We start from the raw sequence: 15,532 nt of genomic DNA on the forward strand, positions 1-15,532 counted from the left end.
TTCTTTTGAAATAAGAAATAGAATAAGAATAAGAAATAGAAGATTAAATGGGATAAGTCTTTATTTCATTTGACAGTATACAATGGTTAAGACCAGACGGCAGGAATGATGTGTGCAGATGAAGCCCCAGTCACATGCACCGATCTTATAAATAGCAGGATATGTACTCTTTGTCTCTAGCCAAGAAGTGAATGACGATCGCTAAGCCTGTAGATGGAATAGGATGGGTACAATCAACTAATACTTCCCCCTCGTAGTGTTTTACATGTCACAGGCCCCAGCTTAGTCAGAAAATTCTTTTCTTTCCACCGAGCAGACAGATCCTCAGAGATTTTAAAGTCTACCTGCAGAGAGAAAGAGAAAAAAGTGTTTTGGCATTAATAGAGGTAAAATACACCAATACAGCCGCCACCTGTATTACACAAAGAGCGAGGCCGGATCAGGTGTAGCGGTTTCGACCAGTAAGGGTTTGGACTGAGTAAAACAGGCGGAAGTCTGTGGTGGAACCCCTGCCGCAGACTCCACTCGGAATCCCGCCTTTCTCAGTGTGTCAATTGGACATGTCAATTCTTTGAGCGGAGGCGCACGAGGCTTCCCGCTGACACACTAAGGCAGGTGCGAGCCCCCGCCATGAAATTCCACCTGTTTTACTCAGTAAGAACATACCCTAACTGCAGCTTAGATGCTATTCACTTGAACAGGAGAGGAGCTGCAGTTATGGATTGCCACTGCTACAGTGAGCGTAGACCAGCTGCTTCTGGTCCCGTTCAACATACAGGGTGGATGTTGATGTCTATTTTGCCTGGAAAACCCCTTTAGGGCAAGTTCACACTATAGAATCCAGGCGGATAACGCGCCACGGATTCAATCGCTCACCCACGAGCGCATCTCCGCCCATGCCATAGACTCTATTCTATGGTCGGGCGAATTCTGCCGTCCGCCCAAAGAATTAACATAGCACAGGTGGAGATGCGATGGAATCCGTGGATTCCATAGTCTGAACGCACTCTTAAAAAGGAAAGTAGTCATCACTTTCATGCTACCTGAAAGTCATCAGGGTGGTCCCGGCAACTCCTCCTAAACCCCACTAACTTGATAGATCTTGTTTAGGTATAAGGAGAGATCTATTAATCAAGGATGGCGGGGGCAGGCAGAAGCCATCAGTGACCACCAGATGACTTGTGGTTCGGGCAGCATGAAAGTAAAGACAGGTTACAATTAATAAAAGAGCTGTTGAAAGACTGATTTTTGCACAAATATGGAGAGAACATTGAAGTACCTGCAACTTTTCAAAGACTTTCTTCTTAGGTTTAAGTTCTGCCTCAGGTTCTCCAGTCTCATATCCCTCGATATATACTCGCTCTCCAGGAGCACATTCTGCAGGAGGGTCCAGCGGTTCCACCTGCTTATTCTCTCCTTCTCTGCAAGGAAGAAACAGAGGAAAAGCTTACATATAAAAATGCAACATGGCAAAATACACAAAAATATACTAAGAACACTTCAAATTGAAGTGAAACAAACAGCGGGATAGAAGACTCTAATTGTGCGTTTACACAGAGATTTATCTGACAGATTTTTGAAGCCAAAGCCAGGAATGGATTTGAAAAGAGGAGAGATTCCAGTCTTTCCTTTATTACCCGTTCCCTGTTTATAGTCTGTTCCTGGCTTTGGTTTCAAAGATCTGTCAGATAAATCTCTCTGTGCAAACGCACCATAACTTGCTGTTATGTTTTAATAGGGCAGGAGACGCGGAATACTAACTTAGGGCCCTATCCCACGAGACGATTATCGTTCTCATAATCGTTAACGATGAACAATCGCTATTGTGAAAGACCTGAAATCGTTCACCCATTTACATGGAACGATAATCGTTACTTATGGTCGTTCTTGCAGTGGTAATGTCGTGGCTATTGCTTTTGTCACTACTGCAAACGACACCTTAATCAATGCGAACGATTTGCGAATTTGATTAAACAATCAACGATTTCTCATTTGGTTGTTAATCGTTAACTGCTATTCAACCGAACGATTATCGCTTAGATTCGAATGATTTAACGATAATCTGAACAATAATCGTCCCGTGGAATAGGGCCCTTACTTTATTATCTGCGGTTCAGCTGTCACTCTGACATTCCAATCCCCACCCAGTGTGAACTGAGCCTAGAGCAAGAGTATATTTCATCCATGCTGGATGATGTAAATTAGTCATGTGTAGATCTAACATATCTAAAACCTAAATACAAATAGTTACTTTAGTAAAAGTGAGCTATAACTTGCAATACACCCAAGTGCTCTAATGCACAGTATTTTCCTGCCTGGAATAATCGTGTGTCGCTCTATGCTTACAACACAAACCTCTTCTGCAAGGCAGAAAGCCAACCAGAAATAGCACTTTAAACAAGTGTATTATTTGTTTTGCAAAGTATATTCATGTAATTAACTCGTTCAGGTTTTGCATTTTGGGGGACAAGTGTAGCGCAAAATTGGGGGGGATGGGGAAATTTAAAATTAGACATGTGCAAAAAAAAAAAAAAAAAGGTGCATAGATGAAAAAAGAAGAAAAAAGTTTCATTTTCAATGCAGAATCAGACAAGCAGTTCATGAACTTACATAGACGCACAAAGTAGCATGCCCTGGGACTCCACTCCACGCATCTTCTGAGGCTTTAGGTTGCACAGGACAACAATGGAGCGTCCCAACAGCTCTTCTGAGGACACATACTTCACCAATCCACTAACCACAGTCCGTGGACTCTCTTCCCCCACATCCACAGTTTCCACATACAAGGTTTCTGCATCGGGATGCTGTGGTGGAAACAGAAGTTTTAATAAATATCCATCCTGTTGAGCTAGAGACTTCAGTATCAGCCACCAGAATAGTAAAGATTGTTATTGGAGTAAGGCTGAGGATGATAAATGTAATCTGTCACTATGCTGCTTTAAATGAGAGAAGCATAAACTAGTGACTGATATGCAGGAGAATTGGCTTCATACTGCACCACTCCCTCCGCCTGCTGAATGACAGCTGTCTGCCTATATACTGTACATATACACAGCAGGCAGAGGGAGCTGGTGCTTATGAATATTGAGCACTATACTAAGCACACACATAATGGGGAAGACAAGGAGAGTCCTTGCTATTCAGGAGAATATTTACAGAACAGAAGGATGTCAGCGATTAGAGATGAGCAAACCGGGTTCGGGTTCGAGTCCATCCGAACCCGAACGTTCGGTATTTGATTAGCGGTGGCTGCTGAACTTGGATAAAGCTCTAAGGTTGTCTGGAAAACATGGATACAGCCAATGACTATATCCATGATTTCCATATAGCCTTAGGGTTTTATATTTAAGTTCAGCAGCCACCGCTAATCAAATGCCGAAAGTTCGTGTTCGGATCGACTCGAGCATGCTCCAGGTTCGCTCATCTCTATCAGCGATACATCGTTCTGTTCAGTTTCTCAGTCACTGCCCTTAGATCTCAGGCTTTTCTCTATGACCTGATCTCCATTTATAGTCTGTTTCTGGCTTTGGCTTCAAATCTTTGGCAGATAATCAGTCAGATAATCTTTCTGTGTAAATGGACCCTAAAGCCTGGCAGTGCTAACCACATGGCAAAGCCCAAGCAAAATTGCAGAGCCCACATAATCAATTAAATATATTTAATTATGTAAACAGAGAAATGCAACAAAAACTGCAAATGTGTGAACACGGCTTTAAATTTTAAGAAATTGCAGCAAAATGTCTTTTATTACAATGCAATTACCAATATCAAGAGTATAATATCACCATTTATGCAGCAAAATTGCGGCACAATTTTTTTTTCTTTTTAGGGTGCCTTCACACGTACCGTATCGCTGCGTATTTATCGCTGCGAGTTTCTCGCACATAAATCCACAGTGATACTGATTGCTATCAAGTCAATGTATGTGTATTAGTACATGCGAGTTTGGTGCAATTTTTACACGCGAGTTTTGATTTGCACATGATTTTCACAGGCGAGTTTAACACCAAAAAAAATGCAGCTACTTTCATGCGAGTTTTGTGCGATAAGTACGCAGCGATACGGTATGTGTGAAGGCACCCTTACAGTGAATTTTGCAATTGTGCATCAAGATAGACATGATTGTGGAGAGCATGAAAGTCTTAGTGCAAAAAACATTTCCTGTAGTCTATTGAGCCTCCTCCTGCACGTGATTTACAATGATTAAAGGGGTTATCCAGCGCTACAAAAACATGACCACCTCTCCCCCTCTCTTGTCTCCAGTTCAGGTGTGGTTTGCAATTAAGCTCCATTTACTTCAATGGAACTGAGTTTGAAACCCCACCCAATCTGGAGACAAGAGAGGGGGAAAAGTGACCATGGTTTTGTAGCGCTAGATAACCCCTTTAAATCATGGCAGATTTCTGAGCAGCTGTTGATTGCTGGAACCCCCACAATCGTTACCATTGTCTCATATAAGCTTACCCTGCTCACAGTCAGAACCTTTCCAACTCGCATATCCAGAAGAGAGGGAATAATCTCCTCCGGGCCAGTGCTTTTATTTTGAGCTTTAGGTATTGACTCTGTAGACATAAAATAAAAAAATAAATAAAAAAAAGCAGCAAGTGAATGGTTGTTCCTAGAAGACATTTTCTGCAGTACATTTGGTAGGAGAGGCATACACCAAACAGACCTTCTTGCTGACCCACTTCAAATCACAACACGTTCAATCATTTGTAAGGCTGTATAGATAACTCCACCTGGTACCTCAATGAGGACCTGAGGGGTATGTTAGGCGGTCTACAACTACCTAACTATGTTACTGGTGATATTGGGTAGCTTATTCGGAGGCTCATTCCACAACACCCCTTCCTGACTGTCTTACCCTTTCTGCCTCTCCTCCTTCCCCCCTCTTTTTTTTACCACTTTGAAAAAATAAAAAATGAGCGCTGAGATACTAAAATGGTTTGTTACCTATTCTGTCAAAGCTCTAATCTTAAAAAAAAAAAAAGTGAGTCAAGAAGCATAACACCAAAGTTATATAGATTTGTAAACTATTTAGAAATCTCAAGTCTTCCAGTACTTTTCAGCTGCTTTATGTCCTGCAGGAAGTGGTTTATTCTCTCCAGTCTGGCACAGTGCTCTCTGCTGCCACCTCTGTCCATGTCAGGAACTGTCCAAAGCAGTGGCAAATCCCCTTAAAAAACCTCTCCTGCTTTGAACAGTTCCTGTCACAGACGGAGGTGGCAGCAGACAGCACGATAGACTACCTTTCTGACACCAGTTGTTTTGAAAAATATTTTTTCTTCTCCAGAGTACCCTTTTAAAACTGCAGCTAAATGTTGTATGGAGATTAAGATTCTAGATGGTAATGGAACACACACACACAAACAAAAAGACATGGTATAACAGACAGAAATGGTAGACGTCGTTTTGACATAAGAGGAAGCACTACTCACTCTGCTTTGTGGGATCTGGATAAGCGTCATTACTTAATTTCTTCAACTCCGGGCAATTGAATTTCTCTCTGATCGGATCCAGCAATTTATTGAGAGCCTTCTCCATCGAGGCTTTCAGATCTCCGGGATGAACATTCTGCAAAAGTTGTATATATAGTTTTATTTTCAATGAAAAATGATAGCGGTATTTTGAACAGCTCGCTATATTATAAGGCTTGAGCAGTGGGTGGGGAGGGCTGCACAAACAACCCATCACTTGTCTGCTGCACATGCGAGTGTGCACACAGCCTTATAATTTCACCGGTGGTGGCGATTATCAGCATGGTGTGAATACATCTTGTAATACTAAGAAGAACATTGCAATCGCCTCCTTACCTGTTCAGCAAAGTCTTTTTCCAGTGCATCAAAGTCCGTGTAGGTTTTATTCCCACCATACTTCTCATCGCGAAGGACAACAAACTCTAAAAAGAAACAAAGGCAAATGAGACGCATGCACTCCATGGCCGGTCAGTGAGATATCCTGCTTAGGAAGCACCCGCCGACTCACCCGACTTTAGAGGGAACAGGACGTGCTTGACAAAACTTAAAATGCCATTATTCTCTATATTTCCTGGCTCACAAAAGGCTTTCTTTAGCTTCTTCTTCACATCTGAAGGAGAGTCTAAGAGATCAATTTTTGATTCCTAAAATCATAAGAAAAAAAGCTATGGATGCATCAAATCAAAATTGTAAAACAGTGTACAGTGAGGTGCACTGGTTAATGTGATGTGAGGTGGACTGGTTAATGGTTGGACTGGTTAATGTGATGTGAGGTGGACTGGTTAATGGTTGGACTGGTTAATGGGATGTGAGGCGGACTGGTAAATGGATGGACTGGTTAATGGGATGTGAGGTGGACAGGTTAATGGTTGGACTGGTTAATGGGATGTGAGGTGGACTGGTTAATGGATGGACTGGTTAATGGGATGCGAGGTGGACTGGTTAATGGTTGGACTGGTTAATGGGATGTGAGGTGGACTGGTCAATGCGGCACAGACTCCAACTCTGTTCACACAAGGAGTGGCCGTGGTCCTAGTGAAGCAATAAAGTAAACAATTTCCTTACAAGCCGACATGTCGAAAGCTTCATAAAATATATCACAATGCTGTCCCTTGAAAGTCACTTGAAGGAGGAGTCCGGCAATGTATAAAATCCAGCAGCTGGCAAGGGGGAAGTTGATTACAAGTACTATCTTACCTCTCCCCATAACCACGGTGAGCAGCGGGACCGACTGCGGGATCTCCGCTGCTGACACGTTACAACTTGGCTGATGGACTGCTTTCTGGCAGAAGTGCTTTTTGGCAGAAGTGACCAATTTCCCTCCTGCCGGATTTTATAAATTGCCGGACTTCTCCTTTAATTTGATCTCTTCTGGACCTTCAACCAGAACAGGATGTAAAGAACAGCAGGTACAAGCAACAAAACATAAATATGATTATACCAATACCATGTTCTAAGCCTAAAGTATGTCAATTTAAAAAATTTTTCCCAAGCTGGCTATATTATAAGGTTTGAGCAGTGGGTGGTGAGAACTGCACAAACAACCCATCACTCGTCTGCTGCACATGCCCTATTACATGGGGGAGATGCAACCGATGAGTGATGATTTGGCCCTAACACACAGAGCCTATTCGGCCAATAACTGTCCCATGTAATAGGGCCCTAACTGTAAGGTGCATTGGTGCTAAAGGGAAACTAACAGCAATTCAGAAGACTATGTTTCCAGCAGGTAAGAGTGTACTGGGCGTGGAGCTACAGCTTATGAATAGTGATGGTGCACTTAGCAGTAACTTCACTCTGGCTCTTTGCCACTGCACAGCGGTAGATGAACAGTCCTGCGTAGGCACAGGTGGGGTGCCCCCAGTTTCCCAAACCACCAATATACAGATTAATTAAACACAGAACAGAAGGGCAGTGCCCTCTAACCTGCTGTTAATTTCCCTTTAATTTAGATATACTGGTTCAAAAAGTGTAAGCCAAGTACACCCACTGTACAGGGCTGCATGCTGCTTCCTCCTGATTGATCAGTTGGTCAAAAAGCATGAATGACTGCGGGCTGCCCGTAAATTAGCAGAGAGACCTAAGTTCATGTTTACCCAGCCAAACCATCATGGTGTGCAGCTCCCAAAGCATTAGATTAGGTGCAGGACAGTGGGCGTTCATAGCACCTTCTAGTTTTAGTGGGTATTCCCATCTGCACATCCATGGCAAGAGTTAGAGAAACCGCATAGTTTGAGGTGCCATGCTGTCCACACAATGCCCATTAATCTCAGTAAGAGTTAAGCAAACTGCAACAAAACAACTGGCTTGACTTATTTCTGCAGCTACAGGCAGGCTGGGGGTAGTCAGGGCACCCTTGAGCTCAAGATGGGGGAACGCAGAGAGGTAAGAACTCACTGTTTGCCATGTTATGCCCATGGGCAGAAATATATGAAAAGTTATTTTAGAGTGGAATACCCCTTTAAGTGTGAGGAGCTCTTCTGAACCATGTGCCAGGCTTAGGCTATGTTCACACTACGTAAAATAACGGCCGTTGTCCACGCCGCAAAACTATGGACGTTGTTTTCAGGTTCCCTATAATGACTGCAATGCAATGTAACTACGGCCGTTGAATTCACACTACGTATCAGATAACGGCCGTTGTTTATATGGCCCCTAGAAAAATGAACATGTCAATTATTTCCGTGCGGTAATACTGCAACAACGGCCGTGGATTTCAATGCGGCCGCGAACGTAAAACTTATATCTGCCAAATTAAACTTGATTTTGATGCAAAAAATTTTCTGAGTGGTTTCTCGGGCTGGGCGCAGTATTGAAAGTAAATGACCAGTTTCAGCCCGGTTAAAAACATGCTAGGATGCAAAATTAAACAATGGCCATAGTTTCACGACCAGCCTGTACGCTCGTAATTCTACGGCCGTAGTTTCGGTCACAAAATAACGGCCGTTGAAAACAACAGCTGTTATTTTACGTAGTGTGAACATAGCCTTACAGTGTATAACTGCCCTGAGGGGCCTTGCTGTCAGAGATGCATAGAACCAGACTGTCCTTGGCAGCAACTGGGATTAACACCAAGGTCAAGTAAGAATGGATGTCTTTTTGTTTGTTTCCCACCAATACCTCTTCGGAGGAGCTCATCTTGCCACCTGTAAGCCCAGGAACCATAGGATTCATCATGTGGATGCGCTTTGTGTAACCAAGAGCTGGAAGGTACTAGATGGAGAGGTGAAAAAAAAAAGACTTTAATAATATTATGCAACATTATTCCACAATAGAATATTTTGCTTTCACTCACCAAGCATTAAGCTTTCAGCTGTCTTCACAAATACCATGCAGATGCAATGCACATCGGTATACAGACCATAGACTTAAAGGGGTTTGACCACTTCATAGTAACATAGTAGTTCAGTGTACGGTATTAGTATATGTATACACTGCACTTACTCACAGCAGCTCCCTGTGTACCTCTTAGAGCTGCTATCAGGCATCCCTCCTCCAGGCTGTGCTGTCCTGCTCTGTGGTGATTCTGTCCATAAGATGGCCGACATGGAGAAGCATGTGACCATGCCACCACTGAGCCTGTATATGCCTATGGAGGACACGGTCACATGCTCCTGCGGCTATCTTAGGGACAAAATTGCTGTTCAGCATACAGAGTAGTCTGATTTTGACAAAGCTTTCAATGCAGAGAGCTCTGGACTCTTAAAAGATCCTGCCTCCTGGGCACTTGCAGAGGCTGGGAAGCCACATTTAGCTTAAGCATGCTAGCTAAGATATCAGGTATGGATAGACTCCCCTCCCTGCTGTAATTTAATCATTTAGAGACCCTCAATTACTACCCAGAAAGTTAAAAAAATATTCAATAAAAAGAAAGTCCAGATACAAAAATGTACTGGCAGTTTTGGACTTCTGACACATCAGTAGTTTTGACATGTGTTCAGACCCCCACCAATCTCTCAAATGAAAGGGGCAAAAGTTCTCAGAAATGTTCACAAAAATGTGGCTGTATTATGGATGCAATTCCAGATGAATTTCTGATGACCCAAGCCAACAGCTGACCCGTGCCATCCACAGTGGGTCCCGGATGTCAGTGATAGATTGACACGAGCTGCAACTGTCAAGACCAGAACTGGACTCCGATCCAGTCAGTTAACCCTATAGATGCTGCGGTCAGTGCTACCACAGCATTTAGCAGGGTTAACAGGGAGAGAAATCTCCCTCCTTTCACTGTTGTGGCTCTCAGTGACAGGAGACAGTGACAAGCCTCAGTGAGAAGATAATTTATTTAATCTATCAATTATGGGACACAGAGGATCTGGATCTGAGGATACGATTTGTTGTTTGCTGACAAAGTCACGCCAAACTCAACCCAGGATGAAGTACAAGCAATACAGTTTGCTTTTGCATTAAATACAAGACATGATCTATGCGGTTAAACTGAACAGTAGACATTGGCTTCTTATCTAGAAGCGTGGAGAGCAGACCGTGGGCAACTAGGCTTATTCTCTGCTCACATGCGCCATTCACAATCTAATCTAAGCATCTTAAAGCATTTAACTAATACCATACTTTCCCAGTAACTATTGTCTATTAATCAATTACAATTCTTGCATCAATAAGCTGCTCAACCATCAGGCTGGGCGCAATCTTCTAAGTTTCATAAGCGCATAGTCATTCTATGAATATATTTAAGGTTATTACTTTGGTTATTCATTTTTCCAACACTCACTAAGGCCTCCGATCTCCTGACTATGGAAGCTGATGAGGCTCTGCCAGCTGATTTTACTATTTTTTCAGGAAATGTGGACATCTTTTTACAAGAAAATCAAGGATATCAGCCAAAATTTAGCTTTCAGACCTGTACCGATCAGGAGTTAGAGCCAGGAGAAGACGCGCTACAGTGGGTCCTCTACCAGCCCTGTGTCATGTTATCATTCGGACTGATCAGTCGGGCTCCATAGAGCTCCATTGTAAGCCGTGACAGAGAGCCGTGAGACGAACATGCTGCAGCGTGTCTTCTCCCCGATCTACCGATCTGTACAAATCAAAACTTTTGACCTGTCTCTATGATATGTCAAAAGTTTTCTGAAGTGACAGTGACACTTTAAAGTACAATGTGTCATGAAAAAAAAAAAAAAAACAACAACTATCTCAGTCGCATGGATAAAATAAAACATCACAGAACCGTCTCTGGTCCTTAAAGGGAATGTGTCATCAGATAATGACTTATTGTTTGAATAATGTTTTTATGGGGTTTTTTTTACAATTTTTGATTACTTCTTTTCTAATTTTCTATCTATATTTTAAAATATTCCTGAGATCTTGCAGTTTTCATTTTCACTACTGGGGCTAAAATTAAGCTGAGACTTCCTCTTGTGTCTGTGGTGATAAGAGGAGGCTGCTGTAAAGTGACCTGTACAGAATTGCAGCGACATGTGACACCAGCAGATAGATAGAATCGATACAAGACAATGGCAGCTCCCTGTGGAATTACTTTTTCAAAGGTCACAGAGTGTGCTCAGCATTGTTTCACATTCATCTCAAGGGGACAGACTATGTATATTGTCGTCTATGTTTATGAGTCTTGCTGTAAAGCATGTCACTAAATGCTGTTAAGAACAGCCCAGGCAAGATGGCAGCCCCCATTACAATGTATACAAGGTGAAATAAAAATAAAAGTCAGAAAATAGAAGCAGACTAGAATAAAAGAATACATTTTAGTATCTGACTCAGTAAAAGAAAATTTAGGTCACACATTTAGGCTATTTTTACACTATGTATGAGACCGGCCGTCCCGTGACCCCGGCCGGGTCACGGAACGGCCGGTCTCTAGCCGGATCATCTCGGCCGGTACTTAAGTACCGGCCAATTGATCTTTCCGGCTGCAGAGCTCTGATGCAGGCGCATCACCGTGCGCCCGCATCAGAGCTTACCATAGCACACAGTGAAGCGAGCGTCCGGAGCCGCTCGCTTCACTGTGTGAACTGACAGGTCTTTCTGCGGCCGGAATTCACTGTCAATTATTTGCGGGGCCGCACAGATCCCGGCCGGAGCGTATACGATGTGTGTACGCTCCGGCCGGGATCCCATTGCTTAATAGGCTGTGTTCAGCTGCACAAAAACTACGGCCGTTGTTGCCATCGGCAACAACGGCCGTAGTTTTACGTAGTGTTAACATAGCCTTAAAGTGTACTGTTAGAGCCTGTATTTAGGCCTCAACAGCCATGCTGTCTCTTTTAGCCACCTTAGCTATAAAAGTAAACTTTTATAGAAAACCATGATGTAAATGTAATTAAAGGAGAAGTCCGGCCAAAATTAATTTTTGATATGTTGTTACTTATGAAAAGTTATACAAATTTCTAATGTACATTAATTATGGGAAATGCACATATAGAGCTATTTCCCTTAATTTAGTAGATCAGGAAGTGTTAGAAATATCTCTGAAGAAGTGACGTCACGACCCAGGGTGTAATTCCTATGGAGTGTCCAGCAGGGGGCGCTCTCTATATAGAAGTCTACGGGACTTTATTGTTTCTATGGGTTTCTATGTAATGTAATGTAATGTAATGTAGTGTACAGTGCTTTATTGAATGAATACATCTATGGAATACTTTGGGGAGCAAGTGTCCTTGCTCCCCAAAGTATTGCATAAATGTATTCATTCAATACATAGTAAGCCCGCCGATCCGCCGCATTTCCGCCGCATTCCCGCCGATCCGCCACACGCTGATCCGCCGCATTCCCGCCGATCCGGACCATATACATTGAACTACAGCTCCCATCATCTGCTTCTAGTATGAACAGGTGATGGGAGCTGTAGTTGGGTAAGGGATATCACATGCCGCCGGGCGCAGGGGGGAGCCGCTCAGTACACAGGAGCGCTCCCCCCTCCTCCTCCTCCTCCTTCCGTGATAACTTCCGCCTATACCAATGCTGAGTCCCTGCCTGGCCGCCGCTCTCCGCTCACATATACCGGCTCCCGGCATCAGCGCGGACACCAGGATGCATCGGGAGTCGGTATGTATGGGGGGGAGAGCGGAGAGCGGCGGCCAGGCAGGGACTCAGCATTGGTATAGGCGGAAGTTATCACGGAAGGAGGAGGAGGAGGGGGAGCGCTCCTGTGTGCTGAGCGGCTCCCCCCTGCGCCCGGCGGCATGTCATATCCATTACCCAGCTACAGCTCCCATCACCTGTTCATACTAGAAGCAGATGATGGGAGCTGTAGTTCAATGTATATGGTCCGGATCGGCGGGAATGCGGCGGACCAGCGTGTGGCGGATCGGCGGGAATGCGGCGGAAATTCGGCGGAAATGCGGCGGATCGGCGGGCTTACTGTGTATTGAATGTATTGAATGAATACATTTATGCAATACTTTGGGGAGCAAGGACACTTGCTCCCCAAAGTATTCCATAGATGTATTCATTCAATAAAGCACTGTACACTACATTACATTACATTACATAGAAACCCATAGAAACAATAAAGTCCCATAGACTTCTATATAGAGAGCGCCCCCTGCTGGACACTCCATAGGAATTACACCCTGGGTCGTGACGTCACTTCTTCAGAGATATTTCTAACACTTCCTGATCTACTAAATTAAGGGAAATAGCTCTATATGTGCATTTCCCATAATTAATGTACATTAGAAATTTGTATAACTTTTCATAAGTAACAACATATCAAAAATTAATTTTGGCCGGACTTCTCCTTTAAATGTGTGTTGCTCGATACGGGTCACTGACCATAGAGACAACTAGACACCTTGGGAAAGATGATAAGAATTTATGGCCCATAAACATGTCAACATAAAGAAAAAACAAAAGTTAGTGATAATTATAAAATGTAGGGTAGAAATAGCTAAATGATGTATGTGTATTAGATACTGTGTGGAAAAGGTACTAAGACTAGCCCCGATGTTAAGAGTTAGCCTGTCAACCTGCTTGTCTGTGCTGCTTGCTCCTGTTACTCTGATGTATACTCACTGGCCACTTTATTACGTACACCTGTCCAACTGCACGTTACCACTTAATTTCTAATCAGCCAATCACATGGCGGCAACTCAGTGCATTTAGGCATGTAGACATGGTCAAGACAATCTCCTGCATCAGTATGGGGAAGAAAGGTGATTTGAGTGCCTTTGAACGTGGCATGGTTGTTGGTGCCAGAAGGGCTGGTCTGAGTATTTCAGAAACTGCTGATCTACTGGGATTTTCACGCACAACCATCTCTAGGGTTTACAGAGAATGGTCCGAAAAAGAAAAAACATCCAGTGAGCGGCAGTTCTGTGGGCGGAAATGCCTTGTTGATGCCAGAGGTCAGAGGAGAATGGGCAGACTGGTTCGAGCTGATAGAAAGGCAACAGTGACTCAAATAGCCAACCGTTACAACCAAGGTAGGCAGAAGAGCATCTCTGAACGCACAGTACGTCCAACTTTGAGGCAGATGGGTTACAGCAGCAGAAGACCACACCGGGTGCCACTCCTTTCAGCTAAGAACAGGAAACTGAGGCTACAATTTGCACAAGCTCATTGAAATTGGACAGTAGAAGATTGGAAAAACGTTGCCTGGTCTGATGAGTCTCGATTTCTGCTGCGACATTCGGATGGTAGGGTCAGAATTTGGCGTCAACAACATGAAAGCATGGATCCATCCTGCCTTGTATCAACGGTTCAGGCTGGTGGTGGTGGTGTCATGGTGTGGGGTATATTTTCTTGGCACTCTTTGGGCCCCTTGGTACCAATTGAGCATCATTGCAACGCCACAGCCTACCTAAGTATTGTTGCTGACCATGTCCATCCCTTTATGACCACAATGTACCCAACATCTGATGGCTACTTTCAGCAGGATAATGCGCCATGTCATAAAGCTAGAATCATCTCAGACTGGTTTCTTGAACATGACAATGAGTTCACTGTACTCAAATGGCCTCCACAGTCACCAGATCTCAATCCAATAGAGCATCTTTGGGATGTGGTGGAACGGGAGATTCGCATCATGGATGTGCAGCCGACAAATCTGCGGCAACAGTGAGATGTCATCATGTCAGTATGGACCAAAATCTCTGAGGAATGCTTCCAGCACCTTGTTGAATCTATGCCACGAAGAATTGAGGCAGTTCTGAAGGCAAAAGGGGGTCCAACCCGTTACTAGCATGGTGTACCTAATAAAGTGGCCGGTGAGTGTATATCCCCGTTCTGCTGCCGAAGTCCTGGAATAAACTATGCTGAATTGCTCAAGAGAAGAGTCATCAGTTTCCTTCATGTCCCTGTCATTAGAACTTTCAAAATCTAAATCAACAGTAGATGTGATATACAGCAAATTTACAACTTACATTTTTTTTTTTTAGTTCTCGTGCTCGAAAACAAAGCTAAACTTACTTGTATCCAGGTCTAGTCTCCTGAAGGTAGCTTTTTAGTTTTGTGCTGGTTAGAAAAAAAAAAAAAAAAAAAAGACTAAACACATGAAGTCCCAGCCAGTACAGAGTGTCCCGACTCAATGTGTCCATCAACCACATGACTGCCTTCTCTTTGAGCACAGATGACCAGGACTTATTTCGTTTAGTCTCTTTTTTCAACCAGCACAAGACTAAAAAGCTTCAGGAGACTGGACCTGGATACAATCAAGTATAAGCATGAGAACTAAAAAGGAAAAAAAAAAAATGTAAAATGCAAACATGCTTACATCCCCTGTTGATTTAGGTTTTGAAAGTTATAACGACAGTGACACTTTAAAGTGAATGCACCACTAGGTTAATCGCTTTTTACATTAAAGGACAACTCCCACGAAAAAATTTTGGGCTTATTTAACACACATTACAAAGTTATATAACTTTGTAATGTGGTTAAATGCCCGGTTTGGCCCCCTTCCCCCACTTTCCGACCCCCGACCCACCCCCCCGGAAGTTAAAGAATGTATACATTACCTATTACGATCGTCACGGTCCTCTTCTCCTGGGCGGCATCTGGTGACGACGACATCAGAGCCGGGGGGCGGTCCGGGTCTTCTTCCTCCTCGGCGTCTTCATTGAAAGTGAATGGGACGGAAAAGGCTG

The 15,532-nt window shown here is 43.5% G+C and overlaps 1 protein-coding gene across 2 annotated transcripts in view; it reads right to left on the bottom strand.

The window, feature by feature from the left end:
• Window positions 1–43: 43 nt before the first annotated feature.
• Window positions 44–15,532, bottom strand: part of YARS1 (tyrosyl-tRNA synthetase 1) — a 32,047-nt gene continuing 16,558 nt past the window's right edge. For both annotated transcript variants that reach the window (XM_069971368.1, XM_069971369.1), the window contains exons 7-14: window positions 8,598–8,690; window positions 5,986–6,121; window positions 5,814–5,899; window positions 5,439–5,574; window positions 4,465–4,562; window positions 2,611–2,804; window positions 1,280–1,421; window positions 44–344 (exon numbers count right to left, since the gene is read on the bottom strand). In XM_069971368.1, coding sequence (XP_069827469.1) covers window positions 234–344; window positions 1,280–1,421; window positions 2,611–2,804; window positions 4,465–4,562; window positions 5,439–5,574; window positions 5,814–5,899; window positions 5,986–6,121; window positions 8,598–8,690 — 996 coding nt within the window. In that variant the 3' untranslated portion in view covers window positions 44–233. The remainder of the gene's footprint in view (window positions 345–1,279; window positions 1,422–2,610; window positions 2,805–4,464; window positions 4,563–5,438; window positions 5,575–5,813; window positions 5,900–5,985; window positions 6,122–8,597; window positions 8,691–15,532) is intronic.

This window comes from Dendropsophus ebraccatus, chromosome 5 (assembly GCF_027789765.1).
Source record: "Dendropsophus ebraccatus isolate aDenEbr1 chromosome 5, aDenEbr1.pat, whole genome shotgun sequence".
Lineage (NCBI taxonomy): Eukaryota > Metazoa > Chordata > Amphibia > Anura > Hylidae > Dendropsophus > Dendropsophus ebraccatus.